Here is a 15,259-nt window from a genome sequence, read left to right as displayed (position 1 = left end):
AAATAAATTAAAAAAATTAAAATTGTCCAGTAGCACCTTAGAGACCAACTAAGTTTGTTCTGGGTATAAGCTGTCGTGTGCATGCACACTTCTTCAGATACACTGAAACAGAAGTCACCAGACCCTTATTTATAGTGGGAGGGTGGGGTGGGGTTTTTCTCAGAAGGGTTGTAGGAGATGGATGATTGACTCAATATGGCAGCTATTGCAGTTGGATCAAAATTGGCCAGTCTTGGAAGCACAGCAGCTAAACTAACTAAACTAAGTTAAGAATTCTGTCTTTTATGGACTGCTTTAAATAAATAATATGCTGTGATTTTGAATAAATAGGTCATTTCATTTTGGACCCCAAGACCTGAATATAATGCAGATTTTTGTAAAAAAGAGTTTATTGCCATAGCGCCACATACCCTTTTTAGCTAATGCACAAGCCTCTATGCATACTGGCTGTGCATACTGAGTTTGTAAAAGGTTGCACATGGACTAAACACCCTTCAAATGTGATGCAAGCCTGCAGTGGACCCTATACCATACCATGCCACCTCCCCATTTTAAGCAGGACACCCTGGGTTTAGAGAAACCTGTGGGAATGATTAGGAACGTGGATGAGGATATATTGTCAGATATATCCTATCCCAGCTTGTGTTAGCAAGCTCCAAACTTAGCAGAGTTTCATTCCCTTTTAAAACACACACACAGCAGATGCGCTTGCACAGGCTTGCTAAAGCCTAAAATAATACATATATTCCTGGTATAATTCCCCTATATCCCTCTTAAAAGACTGCACACGACACAATATATCTTAAATGAATAAAAATAGTTTACTCACATTACTTCCTGAGTTACACAGCGTTTCTCAGAAGGCAGGCGTGCTTAGTAAAAGTACATGTGGTTGCTACTTCCATAGGGAAAAAGTAGTTTCCTTTGTTCTCTTGGCTGAGAGCCAGGAGGACATGGTTGTTGCTCATTCAAGAGACGAGAAGAAAATGGTGACTGGTCTAGGGATCTTGCTCCCAGGTAAGACCACACCTACTTCTGGTCAGAGGAAGTTAACTCAGTCTAGATAGCAGGAAGTTATGCCTGGAGGACTGAGTTACCTTCATGTCCACTCTAGCAATGTTGTGTTTTGACTGCTCTGTGTTTACATCCCACAAAACCACCCCAACGTCTGATCCCAATCTCAGATGTCCCCTTTTGGCGGACCAAAAGATTCCCCCCCATCCTGCACTGTGGCGCAAGTCAGTTGCCCCTGCGTGCCTCTACTCTTCTTCCTCCTTCTACTGCAGCTTTCCAGTCAACATACTTCCAAAAGCTTCTGGAAGTATGGCGGAGGCAGAGGCTATGTGATTGCTGTGGCGGCTGCCACTGCGAAGGCGGTGGATAAAGGAGTGAAGGGGGGAGGGAACCGAGGGTGAGTGAGAGGGGTTGCAGCCTCTGTTGAGGCTGTGTCCCGATTTCCCTCACTCCAGTATTGGAAGGTATGCTATATGAGCTGGTGCTTTTAGCACAACTCCTTTAAATTGGACCTACTTACTGAGAGGCAGACTAGAGGTGAGGCAGTGCCATGTCCTTTAAACATAAAAATGCTCCAGTTGGAGGATGGCACTGTATAACTGATGATAAATTAGGGAACAAGTTTCAGCATGGAGTGCTCCAATCAGTCAGCCTTGCCAGCCTCCACCATCTTCCATTTCATCCCCCCCCCACCTCATTTCCCACAGATGTTGGATAGTCTTTGATATGACTTTCTGACGTTGATTTAAAACCGAGCTCCCAAAACTTTGATTTATCCGAAGAAGCCAGATACCCAGGTTTGCTCGTTACACTTTCCATCCTTCCTTCAAGGAGCTCAGAGTGGCATACGTGGCAGCTTCCCATTTTAGCTTTACAACCTCTCTTGGAGTTGGGCCGAGATAATGATTTGCCTAAGGCAGCCCAGGAAACTTGATGACAGGCTGACCAGATGCAGTGCAAAGTATCATATAGAAATTGAAAAAGACAAATGCCGCCTCTTGAACCAAAGGGAACCAAACAGAGATGATAAGTTTAAATACATAGGTTTTGGTTTGACCAAGTATGTGTGGAGAGGCAACCGGCCATACTTCAATAGCACTGTATTTTGTAAGGAGAAAATTATTGGTGTGTACACACATTTATCAGAAAGTTGGAGCTGGAAAGTTTTCTCTGTAATCTGGTAATTTTTTAAAAAACACCAATAGATCATGCCTGTGACCATTCCCATAAATTTCCTGCATTGATGTGCAAGTGAGCTGCATCTTGCAGTATGTTAAGTGTAGAGCAATAGCACATTAAGGCACCCATGCAGATTAACCTTCAAAACTTACTAGCCGCTATAAATGTTTAATGGCCAACCTTTCCACATGTACCAACACTAGTCCTTTGGGAGGCTGTAAACTCATTTCCAGTTTACAACAGCTTCCTTTCGGGGTTGACAGGATGCAACTCTCACTTGACCAAATTAGTAGCTATGCACAAGCCTGCTGTCTTTAGTGAGACAAATCTATAGGGCAGGAGAGAGCACCTCTCTTTTCTTAGACCACATATTAAAAACCACCAGGCTTGTAGAATGCAATTTTCGTTCTGATTTTGTTGATGGAAAAACTTGTGTATTGTGCAAATCTTCCAAACCACACAAGATTTCTATCAACAAAATAAACTTTAAAGAACTACAGCAGGTCCACGAAAGCCCTGTGTTAACAGTGGCCAAAGCTGAGCAAATAAAACGAGCAGAATGTTTAAGAACAACTGATATGTGTGTTAATTAAATACTCCATGGAAACCCATTCTTTTCCAGAGTGACAGTGGCACAGGAAATTTTATACGATGGGTTTATTAGCCTTTTGGGTGCCTCCTCCTTAGATGGTAATATATATATACAGGTATTACTTCACTTGTTTCCAACCCTGGTACATTTTCAGGGCCATACTATTTGGGCTGCTATCTCGCCAACTTAAGTTCACACCAAAAGGTGAGGCAAAATTGTACACTCCCCACCCCTGGAGTGCCTTGCTTTCACTAGGGGGCACCCAAAAAGCAACAACAAAAGCGGGTAGCAGCCTTGGTGCAGCCCAAATGGGGCAACTCACCTTTGGCCCACCACAATGCAGCTGCACTGGTTATAGGTCCATGGGCTGAAAGTGTCCCTAGCAAGCCCCAGGTATCTTCCTGCATCTCCAAGTTCCACCAGGCTTGTTGCTTCCTGGCTAGTCCAATGTGCAATGCTTGGACTTGAGGGATGTTGCTTCTGCTGTCCCACAGCTCCCTTTGGCCACTGCTTGTTAGTGGGGCAGGAGAGCTGAAAATAATGCCAATGTATTTCACATCTGGAAACCCTTTTGTGAAAATTTGCGTCCCGGGTTTTTAAGACTCATCTACCCATGTACTAGGGACGCAGGTGGTGCTGTGGGTTAAACCACAGAGCCTAGGGCTTGCCAATCAGAAGGTCAGCGGTTCGAATCCCTGCGATGGGGTGAGCTCCCGTTGCTCGGTCCCAGCTCCTGCCAACCTAGCAGTTCGAAAGCACATCAACGTGCAAGTATATAAATAGGTACTGCTCCGATGGGAAGGTAAATGGCGTTTCCGTGCGCTGCTCTGGTTCGCCAGAAGCGGCTTAGTCATGCTGGCCACATGACCCGGAAGCTGTCTGCGGACAAACACCAGCTCCCTCGGCCTATAGAGCAAGATGAGCGCACAACCCCAGAGTCGTCCGTAACTGGACGACCTTTACCCATGTAGTATGTGAAACCAAAGGGGCACATTGGCTGCCAGATATGAAATATATTGGCATTATTTTCAGTTCTCCTACACCATTATATGGCAGGTGGTGAGTTGCTGGGTTTGGGGAGCATGTGCCACCACCGTCTGATCCTTGGGAGGCAGGTATACCTGGTGCTGAGTTGTTTGGTTGCCAGGTACTTCTCAGCCTGCATCAGGCTGGCACTGGAAGCAAAGGGTGAGAGATTTGTGTGGAGAAACTTGTCTCTTTCTAGTCCTCCTGCCGCTATTTCAAGAGAGATCAGGAGTGATGGCCTCGTAGGCAAGTTACTAGTTCTAATGTATTTTTCTACCCTGTCAGCCAGTTCCACAAATAACCCGTCAGCTTTCTTTTTATATACTTTAAAAAAAATTCAGAGCGAAATGGGAGCTGTAAGGAAGCCTCTAATAATAAAAAAAAGCATATGTATATATATGGTGATAGTTTTAAGAAAACACCAAAGACTGGGGACAGAGCCAATAAAACAAATTAGTGGCTTAGTGAAACAGAATCTCTTGCCATTCACCTTTTAGAGTAGGTAGACATAATTGTATATTGCATACTGTTTATTATATTTACTCTATATGGGCATAATTTAGTTAGTTGGCTTTTAAAAAACTACTTTTAGTTGTGTTTCTACAGTCCTTGTTAATTTCTGCTTATATCTGCTTCCTGTTGCTATGGTTGTGCTATCTTAAGGAGTGTGTCCAGGTTTGGTGCTGTGAAAATGGTAGAGGCAGTTTTGCTGCTTTTGTAAAACAAGTGTGCTACTTCTGTTTTGAGGCACGTTTTTTTTTTAAAGGCTCCAAAACGTGGTAGAACTTAAATATCAAAAGATCTGTCTAGAGGTGGTGTCTTGTGGCACAATGAATTTACCATTCTTCACAATCTCCACAGCAATTTTTCAACATTGTACGTTTTAGGAGAAAGGAGGAACATGGCTGAAAACTTGATTGAACAGTTTGCAACACTAGAATCTGACCAGCAGCCACTTGCTCAGAGTGTTGAACTGTTAATATTTGTAATGTAATTTCATTGAAAATGTATTTCACAAAGAATAGATGGAGAAAGGAGGTGGTAGTTGACAAATGACAGTTGGAAATTGGCAGTTGGAAATTGGCAGTTGGCAGTTGGTTGGTTTTTTCTGTTATTTATATTTTGACTGTGAAGGTGAGAGGTGTGGAGACTTCATGCCGACCCTGTCTGGAGGAGTTTGTAAATAATACTGTTGCCAACCTGACAAGTAAAAATTAAAAGTATCTTCAACTATTTGTGTAAGATATACATTTTTCATCACAAATAGCCAACGTGAGCTACTGTCAAGCAATGTGGGGCTGACGCTGGGGACACTGCAGATAGCAAGTCCCTTAGCTTTGAGCAGCCAGGATTGTGAGTTGAAGGCGGGAGCTATGGCCACATTATTATTATTATTATTATTATTATACCGCTCTTCATCCTAAGATCTCAGGGTGGTTCACAGGATAAAAAAACAAGGTAAAAGAACAAAAAATACTTAAAAACAAAAAACCCATAACTTTCCCTCACACAAACACATTTAATAGGCTGTAGAATATTCATCAGCCAAAGGCACCAGATGAACCTCCCTGAGAGCATTCCACAAATGGGAGCCACTGCAAAAAAGGCCCGTTCTCATGTTGCCACCCTCTGGACCTCTCATGGAAGAGGCACATGAATGGCCTCAGATTATGAACCCAGAGTCCGGGTCAATTTATATGGGGTGATAACATTTTACATGTCAGAGACAGTCCTTGAGGTATTGTGGTCCTGAGCTGTTTCCCATCAGGCAACAGGCAATATTGGCCAAAATCCTCCTGTCAGAAGTCAGGTGACCTAGGAGAACCAATCCTATATGCCTTTGCCATCTATATAACACCAACGACTGCTGCACTTCTCATTCAGGATGAGTTGCTGGCTCTCTATGCTACTAGAGTCTTCCTGTGCCTGTTTTTTTTTTTTTTAAATGACAGGTTTCTTGGCCTATCCATCCTCCCAGACGCCGCAAACATAGGAATCACGTCAGTGGCTTTGCCACCTCCATCTGAGCTATGGACTCTACTACCATGGCAGACCTCATCTGCTTTGAAAGCCTGACTAGATCACCAAAGCAACCCTGCCTGAAACAAATTTCCTAGACTTGAAAAATCAAGGTGGGCTCCGGGCACCGTGTGTGCAGCAGCCCTTCGAAAGGAGCAGATGTGAAGCTAAGTGGAAAAAGAGAAATCTACCTAGGTTCCCTCATAGCGAGGCACAATTAGGGCTGGATTTTTCCCCCTTTCACCCAGCCCCCTGCGGTGGTGCTTTTAGCAGTGGCTTTGACCTGTAGGAATTAGCAAGTGAGATTGTAAAATCCCTCATGTTGCAAAAAGCTTCACCTGCTGATTCCTAAAGATTAAGCCAGGGGGTCAGCAAACTTTTTCAGCAGGGGGCCGGTCCACTGTCCCTCAGACCTTGTGGGGGGCCGGACTATATTTTGAAAAAAAATATGAATGAATTCCTATGCCCGACAAATAACTCAAAGATGCATTTTAAATAAAAGCACACATTCTACTCATGTAAAAACACCAGGCAGGCCCCATAAATAACCCAGAGATGCATTTTAAATAAAAAGCACACATTCTACTCATGTAAAAATACGCTGATTCCCGGACCGTCCGTGGGCCAGATTTAGAAGGCGATTGGGCCGCATCCGGCCCCCAGGCCTTAGTTTGGGGACCCCTGGATTAAGCCATTCTAACAAAGAAACAAGAAGCAATTCGCCACGCTTTGGACTGCATGGATCGGAGATGGGTTAGGAGCAATTTGGGGACAAGCACAGACTCTGTGTGATGGGTTTCCCTACATCCTCAAACTGCTGGCTGCTGGGAGGATGACGAGTGAAAGTAGGGTGCTGTGGATGGCCCCCAACCCAAGCAGTGCAATGCAAGGAGGTTGATCTCATCCCTCTCCCAACACTGTATGGTCAGCCATGAATGTTGAGTGCTGTAATATTATGAGAGTGGTAGAGAGGAGGGGATCAAAACTGTCTCGCTAGTGCTACGTTGGCAGGTTCAGAACTAGATGTGCAGCAAGCTGTGTTGCATTGTTGTAGATTAGGGGAGGGAAAGAGAATTTGGAGATAGTTGTGCAGTAAACTGTTCAACCAGCTCCCAACCTGAGAGCAATTTGGTGTGGAAGAGAGCTCTACCCACTCCTTTCCTCACGGGCAGAGTGTGAGGGAAGGGAATCTTCTCTTTAAGGTCTAGTCTCTCTTCCCCTGCTTTCACCACTGCCAGAACTTTGAAACTGTTCTCTAATGTTCTTCTTGTATGGGAGCAATTTGAGCACATACAGCCCTCAACAGGGGTGCATTCTCTCTCATCAGAATAATATTTTCCCACATGCCTGACAAATGCCCCAGCATGCAGAACAAAACAAAAAGCCTAGTATGTATCACTGTCCCACTGTTTGGCTGGCATGCATTCACCAATTTGAAATGGGAGGAAATGATTTTCAGGTTCCCCCATCCTGTGTGAGGTTCCTCCCACCCTTTTGGTTGCATTTATACAGTTTATGTCAACCGACTCATCCTGGAGTGAAGGTTGGTGTTGTGGTAGCATCATGGGGTGTTGCTCCCATTTGGATTTTGCAAATCACGTTTCTGCAGCCTAATGCTACCAGAACTTCCTACTGGAGCTTTAAAGGATGTAGGTACAGTCGTGGGTAAGTGTATGTCATCCTACAAGGGGAGAAATCTTCTTTTCTATGTGCCACAACCTCTTTGAATCTTTGTGGATGTTTTGGCTCCGGCTGCAAAGCACAGCAGCAGAAGACCAGCATATTATTTAAGTAGCTGGGCTTCTTCCCTTTGAGTAAATCTGTCTGGGTGGGCTGCTGCCTGCTACCTTAGGCAGAATCTGCTCCAGATCCGCTTCAGCTCTCCTCCCAGAGGGAACATTTACTAATGGATCATTTCTCTGACAGGGGTGGAGCTCCATCTTGCCGTTTAAAACCCTCCTGGTTGATAGATCTACCTGATAAATGGCTGCAGCAAATCTGTCAGAGCTGGGCTCCGTTTCAAGCCGTAAATGGGAGTCCTTCCCAGTTGGCAGGTCTGATGGTCCCGTTATGTGTGTGTTCTAGGGCTTTTGCCCAATTTAAAGAAATGGTGTAGCCTAGTGGCAAAGAGACTGACCCTGCAAATCAGAAGGTTGCTGGTTTGAATCTCATGTGTCTGCCATGAACGTACTAGGTGGCCTTGGATGTCTCACTCTCCCTGCCCCAGTTGGTAATATGGGAGATAATGATACTTGTTGTGCCTCACAGGATGCTGTAAGAATTACATCTAGATAAGGCATGTGAAGGGTGTTGAGCACTGCGTATCACTATGCAAATGTTAATATTAATTGATTGATTAGATTATTAAAGCTGCATATATTTGCATATGATTAAAACAAAGATCAAGAAGCAAAAAACAAAACAAAACAGTAGGGTACCGCATGTATCACACTAGGCACAGTGTATGTGTGAGAGAGAAGGTAGGATGCTTCTTCTGAGATGGTACCAATGTGCCAAGTTTGTTGTATACAGTACTTGTAATACAGTGGTACCTCGGGTTACAAACGCTTCAGGTTACGGACTCCGCTAACCCTGAAGTAGTACCTCGGGTTAAGAAATTTATTTCAGGATGAGAACAGAAATTGCGCAGTGGTGGCAGGAGGCCCCATCAGCTAAAGTTGTACCTCAGGTTAAGAACAGTTTCGGGTTAAGAATGGACCTCCGGAATGAATTAAGTTCTTAACCAGAGGTACCACTGTAAATATAATTTAACACATTTAAATTTTTAAAAATCTGCCTCATTTATCACATAGGTCTTTTTAAATTTATGGTAACAGCAGGTATCTTGATGTTTAACTGGTTTGCTGATTTTTCTTAAAAAAGCTGAAATACTAGTTTTATGTGCCTCTATAAATAGCCTCCTTACCATCAGAGTTTGAAGTGGGACACCAGTCAGTGACTCCGTCCTGGATCTGATGCCAATGACACCAGCTTTTTCTCATACGTGTCCTGTGGGAGACACTGGTGCAAATGCACCCTGCCCTCGCTTGTTGCACCCAACTTTGGGTTTTACATTTTCCGTTCTCACCGGCAGCCTAATTGCAGAAGCTGCTTTCCCCGTGCGACTTTTAAAATGTCAGTAATCCTCTTCAATTTTCCGATTCTGCCCAGCTTCACTAATGGCTGATGCAGTCAATGAGTCAGACGCTCACTCCTAATCAGTAGCATCTATGCACGGTGGCAACCCGTACTGCTTGCTTCTGTGCAATAATTCAGAGCCAACTTGAAAATTATCTAAATATTGTAATTGCTTTTCTCCTATATTAAAAAAATAATTATTTGTCGTTTAGCAGGGTGCAGATGCATGTTGACTCTGAGAGTCCACTCCTGGCATATCTGACCAATTATGGCTTCATCTTATATGAAGCAAATGAGCTGAGTTATTCCATATGTTGAAAGCCAGCTGTGTAAGACTCGAGTTAGAAAGGCAGGACGCTCTTTGTCACTTGAGGCAAAACAGATAATGCCGTCCCACACCCCCACTGTCTCCTCCCCATCTTCCTCAACCCCCATCTTCCTCTGCCCCCAGTGCTGAAGGCAGCAGGGGAATAAAGAAGTCTGGAGAGGAGCAAGCAACAAGCATTGCACTCCTCAGAGGCTGGAATCGCTGCCTGAGGCAACTGCCTCACCTCACCTCATTGTCAGGTCCAGTGCTTTTTTCCAGCCGGAGCACAGTTCCGGCACCTCTCAGGCAGGCGCCATTGCAGGCCAACACTCCTCCCACCCGCTTCTTGCCTTGACATACTTCTGAGAAGCCCAAAGCAAACATTTCGATTCAAAATGGAAGCCGGCCAGCATATGTAAATCTACACTTAAAAAAAAAAATCCACGACTTCACCTAGCTGCTAGCTGCTGCTAGCTGTAATTGGTAAGGCTACGAGGTGGGGCCAATTCACATTTCCTTTTCTCCCATGTAGTAGCGGCAGGCTTTGAGCTTTCCACCCAGGTCTCTAACATTGCACATGTGTGCGTTTGCGCAAGGGCCCTTCCAAGCTGCCCTAGCCATCCACCTGAATCTAAGAGAACAAGGGAGGTAGGGTGCATTTATTTGACCTGCGCCAGAACCAGGGGCAACCCCCAAACCAGTTAGGGAGAGAGTTTGCCGTAGTTTTTAGCAGCTCTGTGGGTGGTGAACGTGGCTGTTGTCAGATTGGCATCCATTCAGGGCTGCCCCATGGTGAGTTCCGGCACCTATTTTTCTTTTTTAAAAGCACTGGGCGGGTCAGCCCTGTAGGTAACTTGCAGAATACTAAAGGTGCAATATCCTGTGAAGTTCTCCAGTAGTAGCCACATGGCATTCAATGAGCAGTAGTGTGCTTTTGCACAACTCCCACCAACTTTCATAGGGATTGTGCCAGAGAAGATCCCTGGGCACTGATCCCCCAGAGGTGCTTCTATAGTTTCTTGGGCATTAAATGGGCACATAGATGCACTGCCCACCTGCGAAAGACAAGTCCAAATCCTTTGCCGGTCCAAATGACTCTGGACTACGAAGTGGCTGAATATGGATGTGACACCGGTTGCTCCTGAATTGCAGAGAGGTTTGGTTGCCTAGCTTTGGGAAATAAGTTCCTGCTAGAAAATGAGAGAAGAGCAGCTGCAGGAAAGTCACATTGCTGCCTTCCTTTTCCATAGTGATGGGCTCCAAGCCAGATTCAAGGGGAACCCTGTTTTAACAGCAGGTGCCGCACACTTCAAAGTCAAGATTATCTTGGTATCTATAGAGACCTCATGCTCCTGTCCTGACTATTCCCTGCTGAATTCTAGGTTTGCTAGTGTTTAATATCTGATGCCAATAGGCAACACAGAAAGAACTCAGTTGTAATCCTGTCCACAGGTTGCTGTACTTGTGTTTGCAGAAACACATTTTTGGAATAATATATAAAATACAGGATTTGTAAGCATATGGGAAGGGGGAAAATACTACAATTTTTAAAGCAGCCAACAAATAATACCAAGCCAGTCTAGTTATTTTCATGCACTTATACCTGACCTTTCTTCCATCATGGAATCATTGGCTATGTTGTGCCTCCACTGTTGGAGGCAGTGGGCCTCTGGATACAAGTTGCTGGGAATCCCGAGAGGGGAGAATGCTCTTGCACTGAAGTCCTGCTTGTGGTTTTCCCATAGGCATCTTGGTTATGAGTCCTGGAAGACCTGCTCCATGTCTTGCAGGCCTCTTTCCACCTGACCTGGGAGGGTGGGGCCTGGACTGACTCCATCTACAAAAGCGGAGGCTTCTGAACAGACACTTGGTCTGGGATGTTGTTTAGCGGGTTTTGGTGTGGAGGGATTGTTGCTGTTGTTGGTATTAATTTTTGTGTATCCTTATTTTATGTGGAAATTGCTTCCACTTGGTTTTGTACTTTTTGATGTTTTATTTATTGGTTATGACTACTTTTGTTATGTTTGTAATTATGTATTTTTCATGTTGTAAGCCGCCTTGAGCATGGTTTTAACAATGCAAAGGCTGGAAAGGCAGCATACAAATAGAATTATGTATGTATCTCACAGGATGCTGAACTAGATGGGCCTTTGACTTGATGCAGCAGAGGCTTTCTTATGTCCTTAAGGTGGAATACATGTGATTTCCAGGAGGTCTCCTGTGAAAGATGCTGACCAGGACAAGACCTGCTTAGCTTCAGCAAGATGATGGCCGTATGCCTTCAGTTTAGACCATATCTTGAGAGTTTAAATGCTTTTTAGGTAGGACCACTGGTTTGCTGTACAAAGCCAGCACACTTTTACTTGCAATACGGGCAATGCACTTTTACTTGCTTATAGAGAATGGCAAACGCTAAAGTCATGTGGGCAGAAAAGCAGTGATTAATGCACAGGTAGAAAATTAGGCTTTAAAAAATGCACTTGGAAATATGAGCTAATGGATCATTGCTAAGCGGGAAAGGGACTTACTTGGATGGGGAATAAAAATAAAATATAACATCTGTTGCCGCAAACATTATGCACTCAGAGCCATGAAATAAAATTAACATTTTAGAAGGCAAAGTTCTTAGGGATCTGGGTCACTTTCTCTTTCGAGCTAGTAATGGGAATCTCTGTGTCTATATTATTGTCATCAAGTCTCACAGGTGCTTTGTGTTTATCATCATCTCTCACCTCAGGATCAGATGTTCTGCTTTCTCAGTTTCAAACCTTGTTTCAAGGCTACCTATAGATGCATCTTCAGTCTGAATCAAACGTGATCTTTGAACAGTTGGTCTCACGGTCCCTCTTGCAGGCTTCTACATTCCTTCTTAACAGATCATAACTGGCTTTATTGCATTCAAAGGAATGAACACAAGACAACACAATATGTGCCGTTTAAGCTGTTTGTATTCTAAAACCACCTCTCTTGTTTGAACTCTTCTTTCAGCCTTAAGAATGATGGTTAAGGAATTAGATATTTGCAAATTCCTAAATGAAATGACCTGATCCACACCTGTTGGACTAATGTGCAGGTCAAAAATTGACTATCCTTCACATTTCACACTCCTCCAAAATCTTCTGGTGCAGTTCAGACAGACTCTTGAGTAAGCTTAGCAGTCATGGAATATGAGGAGATCTCTTCATGTGGATAAGTAACTGCTTAAGAAACAGGAAGCAGAGGTTAAGAATAAATGGACAGTTATATCAATGGAAGAATGCAGAAAGTTGACTGCACCAAGGATCTGTATTGCATCCTATTTTTGTTCTGTTACCGGTATTTTTCTGTTTAATTATTTTACACCAAATTTAAATTTATCTTTGTTTGTAGATTCAGTAAGGATTGCACATAGGCTGTTTCGGTTTGGCATTTGTTATTTGATATTTAACGGTGTGTGTACAGTCCTACATTATTTGAGCAGTTGAGTTGCTGTGGAACATGGCTCAGAATACTACAAACATATAAGGCTCCCTGTTCAGAATGAAGCTCAGGTGGGAAACCGGTTAAGCCAGTTTGTAGCTGAAGCTGGTTGTGAACTGTACTAGTCGACCAGCATGTGGGGTACCACTAATCCTTCTCCTTAGAAATGTTTTGCAGCTCCCTTAAAATGGATTTTGCTTTAACAACAACAAAAACAATAACAATAACACATTCATGTTTAATGTATAGACATTAGTGCTATACTTTAAAAAATAAATAGGGTAAACTGCCAGCCTGATGAAGGAGTGAGGAGCAGGAAATATGCTTGATATTGGAGTCTGAATTGCTAGTAATTGTCCTCATCTGTCAAACGCATTTTGAAAGCTAAGGGAGCTGGGTTACCTTATGAGAGGTAAAAAAATAGAAAGCCCTCCACTAAACACATCCTAAACACATCCTATCTGAAGCTTGCCTTCAAGCAATACTGAATAACCTATGTTTTATCATCAGTCATATTTAATAATCTGTATTTTAAAACAGAATTATATTTTATGTATTCCTTATTTGATCAATGATATTGGTTGTTCATAACCAATATTTGAACTTGATATTTAGAGTTTGTGCTGATTTCATTGCACCTGGAGCAAAGTTGTTTTACCTCTCCGCTTGACTGGTATTCTGCATTGAAATACATCCGTTGTCTTTAGTGGATGGTGAGCCTGGGGATTTTTTTTTTTTGAAAAAGAGCCTTTCCTGGCCCTCACAGGTATTTCTCCTGTTGCTGCCCTGTAAGATTGTAAAGTAAATTTGTGGTCTTTGATTTGCTAACCATAAGACAACTCCCTGTCCTCTCCTTAATTTTAACAAGAGCGTGAGTTATTGACCCTACGAATGGCTTGTGTCACTATGGTTTGGATAAACGCAGTGGATGTTCCAGTTTTGGAATGAAATCTGTATGATGGAAGCAGCAGCAAGCTCTGACGCAGTTTCTGTGCAATTGCAGGAAACGAGGTGATTGCTGTGGACTGGAAAGGGCTAAAAGATGTTGACCAGATCAATATGGACAGCACCAGCTCACTCCATGGCAGCAGCATCCACCGGCCGTCCACCGAGGTAAGGATCCGTTCCGTGTCCTCTTCAGAAGACAGAGTATCAGGATCAAGTTTGGAGAACATAAAGTGACAGAAGGCAGTGTGCTTCTTTGTTTGCATTAGAGAATGAGTCCCAGACGTAGTTTGTTTTATTCATTTTCTGCACAATTGAATTTTGAGTTGCAGCAGACTACTTGATTAGAGCCAAATGAGATTGATTCCAGATGAAACTTTGGAACATCTCAGATGTTCTCCATGAAGTGGATGTCTGGGACAGTTTCTAATCTAAACAATTTGCCCAATGGTCTGGATGTGTGTTGGCAATACTGTGATATTCTCTATACTGTTGGCCAGATCATTATCTCCCCTACCTCTCATGGGACGAGTATGACAGGTGTGTGGGACCACCCACCTGTAATCATCTTATGTCACAGTGATGTTGGTTGCCCTGTTCTGCCTGCATGGATCTTAAAGAGCACTTTGCAGAGTGCTTCACAAGATAGCCACTTTCAAAGTGCCACTGGTGGCTGCCCAGTTGGCGGTGTGACAGGGCCTTTTCAGTGGTGCTTCCCAATTGCAGAATGCCCTCCATCATTATTGACTTTTGGAAGGAATTTAAAAACATTCCTGTTAACAGAGGCATCAGGGGGCTGAAAGCCACTGTTCCTGGCAACTCTGAGATCTCTAGTTGATAATGTTTGCAAAAAAAAAAAAAAGAATTCTTGCAACTGTTTTTAGTTGTTGTTGCTGTTGTTGTGTTTTTAATGTTTTATAAATACCTTGCGGGGCACTTTATAAGACCTAGCAGATACGTGTGCACAGCACTTCATATAGGGATATGCAGGCATCACCTTTTGGCTGAACCAAGTTATTACCTGCTCATACCTGATGTCATAGACAACTGATAACAAGTTGGCATGGCTTAGCCAGCATAATTAGGTCTGGAAGTTGCCCACCTTTGGTATAGAGGCAGGGATCTGATAGCGAATTTTCAACAAAAAGAGGAGAAGCTTCCTTGGATGGCTGCAGCAATGCAAAAGGATGCTACAGACTCTATAGCATACTCTTGCCTTGCTGTTGCCATACAGAGAAGAATCTCCTCTTTTTGCTCTAAATTTGCTTTCAGATATCTGCCGTTTGATAACCAGGCAGTGGTTTCGGTAGACGGTGTTATTTTTGTTGTTTGGCAGCCGCTGCACCATCTGTAATTTTATGCATGTGAGTTATCTATGTAATAAGCTTCAATGAATGCAATCTGATGAGACCTTTGGTCTTTTCAAATGATGAATACTATTTTTATTCAACCAGGCCACTTTAGCTTTATGAATCTCTCACCACTGCAAAATGCAATGAGGTTGAGAGTTTCGTTTCAATACATCTCTGCTAAGCTGTAGGAGATGACTCCAGAAATCCCTCCCTTTGTGCGATGATGGT

General features: G+C 43.5%; 1 protein-coding gene across 1 annotated transcript in view; it reads left to right on the top strand.

Annotated features, from left to right (window-relative positions):
* FAM131B (family with sequence similarity 131 member B) overlaps positions 1–15,259 on the top strand; it is a 42,900-nt gene that overhangs the window by 18,200 nt on the left and 9,441 nt on the right. The window contains exon 2 of the mRNA XM_033173191.1: positions 13,738–13,847. Coding sequence (XP_033029082.1) covers positions 13,738–13,847 — 110 coding nt within the window. The remainder of the gene's footprint in view (positions 1–13,737; positions 13,848–15,259) is intronic.

The sequence above is a fragment of the Lacerta agilis genome, chromosome 16, assembly GCF_009819535.1.
Source record: "Lacerta agilis isolate rLacAgi1 chromosome 16, rLacAgi1.pri, whole genome shotgun sequence".
In the NCBI taxonomy this organism is placed as follows: domain Eukaryota; kingdom Metazoa; phylum Chordata; class Lepidosauria; order Squamata; family Lacertidae; genus Lacerta; species Lacerta agilis.
This window is presented reverse-complemented; position numbering and strand designations above follow the sequence as displayed.